Source organism: Chanos chanos, chromosome 1 (genome assembly GCF_902362185.1).
Source record: "Chanos chanos chromosome 1, fChaCha1.1, whole genome shotgun sequence".
NCBI classification, from domain to species: Eukaryota; Metazoa; Chordata; class Actinopteri; order Gonorynchiformes; family Chanidae; genus Chanos; species Chanos chanos.
Genome location: NC_044495.1, coordinates 58157905 through 58160404, shown reverse-complemented (window position 1 = coordinate 58160404; position 2500 = coordinate 58157905). Strand labels below are relative to the sequence as shown.

At 43.0% G+C, this 2500-nt stretch overlaps 1 protein-coding gene across 1 annotated transcript in view; it reads left to right on the top strand.

The window, feature by feature from the left end:
- nr6a1a (nuclear receptor subfamily 6, group A, member 1a) overlaps positions 1-2500 on the top strand; it is an 8261-nt gene that overhangs the window by 1108 nt on the left and 4653 nt on the right. The window contains exons 3-5 of the mRNA XM_030766188.1: positions 4-59; positions 1545-1711; positions 2112-2321. Coding sequence (XP_030622048.1) covers positions 4-59; positions 1545-1711; positions 2112-2321 — 433 coding nt within the window. The remainder of the gene's footprint in view (positions 1-3; positions 60-1544; positions 1712-2111; positions 2322-2500) is intronic.

The following is a 2500-nucleotide window of genomic DNA, read 5'->3' as shown; positions in this document are numbered from 1 at the left end:
CAGCGATCCGCGAGGATGGCATGCCGGGAGGGAGAAACAAAAGCATTGGCCCCGTTCAGGTAAATACAACCTTTTTAAACTCTCCTCTATTTCAGAACAGAAAAAAAACCCCGACCTTTTTCAACTTCTATAACTCGTACATCGCAGCATTTCTCTTTCAGATCTCCTTTCTCTCTTTACGAATTATAAGGAAGTTCAGTTCTCAGTTACATCTTAGCGCCGTTTGAGATATCTTTAATTGAATTACCTTTTCGCGTTACTAAGTTGTTATTTTAATCAACCGCCATTCTTCGCGCCCTTACCACGGGCTTTCTTCGGTCTGTCAAAAGAAATTTTCCATGCGGTTCAGATGACTACCCGTTCATGCGTACCGCTAGCGTATACACAATGTATATATAGGCTTAGAACCAGTTGAATGGGCGCCGTGGTCTTGTGTCACGTAAATTGAGTTATCAGGCACACGAAAGAATGAGAATATTTGAGCGTCTCTTTTTCAGCCCTGATCTTAAATACTGAGTGTGTTATTAGAAAGTTTTCTCTTTCTCTCAAGGCTGTCGTCTCAGTGCGGAGATTAATTTACCATGTATCGCTCTTCCCTATTTAAAGTCTTCTTATCGTTTTGAATAACCATTAACCGCTATTCCCTGTTTAAACTGTTTATATCGATGTGAATTATCATTTACCACTCTTCCTATTTAAACTCCTCGTAACGACGTGAATTATGGCTTGTGGGCGCATGGTTCGTGTGTGTGTGCGCGTTCGTGCGCATGTCTACGTGGGCGTAGGTATGTGTGCATATGTGTGTGTGTGTGTGTCTGTGCCATTAGGCCTAACTCAAAGTGTTTAATTCTCATATCAAGGAAAATGATCTTTTCATCATAAAATATGATCTGTCTGAAAATAAGCTTTTATTATTCTCCACATGTTTTGTGTGTGTGTGCGCGTGTGTTTGTGTGTGTGTGTGTGAGAGAGAGAGAGAGGGAGATAGAGAGAATGCTCCATGACTACATCAGCGCTAACTCATTAAACTTTCTCCTGCATTCAGGTCAGGGAGAAAGAACAGAGTAGGGACAGAAAGAATAGAGAAGGGAAAGGAAGGAGACATGCAGTAGTGTGCCGTCTGATGCCAAAGGCCTGATGTGTGATACTGGAAAACTCATTTAAATGCGTTAGGTTGTTGTGAGTACCTGGTGGCTTTTTTTTTTTTTTACCAAGTGACTTTATCAGTTGATCTCGCTCTAACGTCAAGGACAACAACTACACCTTCATGTTCAGAGCTGAATGTGCCATATCATAATATCATAAAAAAAAAAAAAAGAATAGAAAAAACAGATTCTTCCAAACACCTTGAGGTCACGGACTTCAAATAAGAGCGGATTTTAGACGGCAATGGTGCCTTGTGTTTGAATGATCTTTTTCTCTCTCCTCTCTCTTTCTTTCTCCTCTCTTTTTCTATCCTGTCTTCCGATACTCTCTCCTCTTTTCTGCTCTCCTCTCACCTCCTCTCCTCCCCCCTCTCTCTCTCTCTCTCTCTCTCTCTGTAGATCTCTGATGAAGAGATAGAGAGGATTATGTCAGGGCAGGAGTTCAAGGATGAGGCCAACATGCCTGAACACACCTGGAGCAACAACGGTGACAGTGACCACAGTTCCCCCGGCAACGGCGTCTCCGAGGGCAACCAGCCATCGCCCGCCTCCACCCTGTCATCCAGGTGAGGTTTTTACTCCTCATGAAAAATTAAGCACATGTTAAAAACAAAATTCGTGCTACAAAGAGACACTGAATTCTCTAGAATTCTCGATATTCTAAATGTTTCTGATAATGTTTCTGATAATGTTTCTGATTTATCTGTATGTTGATGATTCCGTAGGCATTTCTTCCTTGAAACTCTATGTTTAAGACTTTCAGAACTATGTGTTTACCAATAAATAATTTCTTTGTTTTAGTTTAATATGAAATGACCTTTTCCCCTTCACTTTCCCCCTTTCCCCCTGTCTCTTCTGAAAATACTTTTTTTTGTTGATTAGAGTAGTCAGCCTTTGTCTGTTCGTGAAGTTTGTGAACGTTTGTGAACGTTTGTGAATGTTTGTGAACGTTTTTCTGCCCTTCAGTCGTTCGGTGGAACTGAACGGATACACGGCCACTCTCAGGGAGCAGTACATCGGCAACGCCATGGCGACGCACTACCAGTTCCTGCCCCACCTCTTCGGATACGCCACGCAGCCGCGGAGCCTCTACCCACAATCCCACGCTCTGATCACCCAGCTGGTGGCGGCTGAGGAGTTGGCGCCTTTGGGCACACCCATGCTGATTGAGGACGGGTGAGACTCTTCAAAACCACAACCTCTGTAGATCCTCTGTTATGTATTATCCCGGGGCAAGGTTAACAAGACGGGGATGCTAGCTTGCCCTTCTGTGTTCATAATAATAATGTCAGAGTTAAGGTCCCTCAACCATAAACTGAAACTAAACATCGACCTGAAAAATGCATGAAAACTTA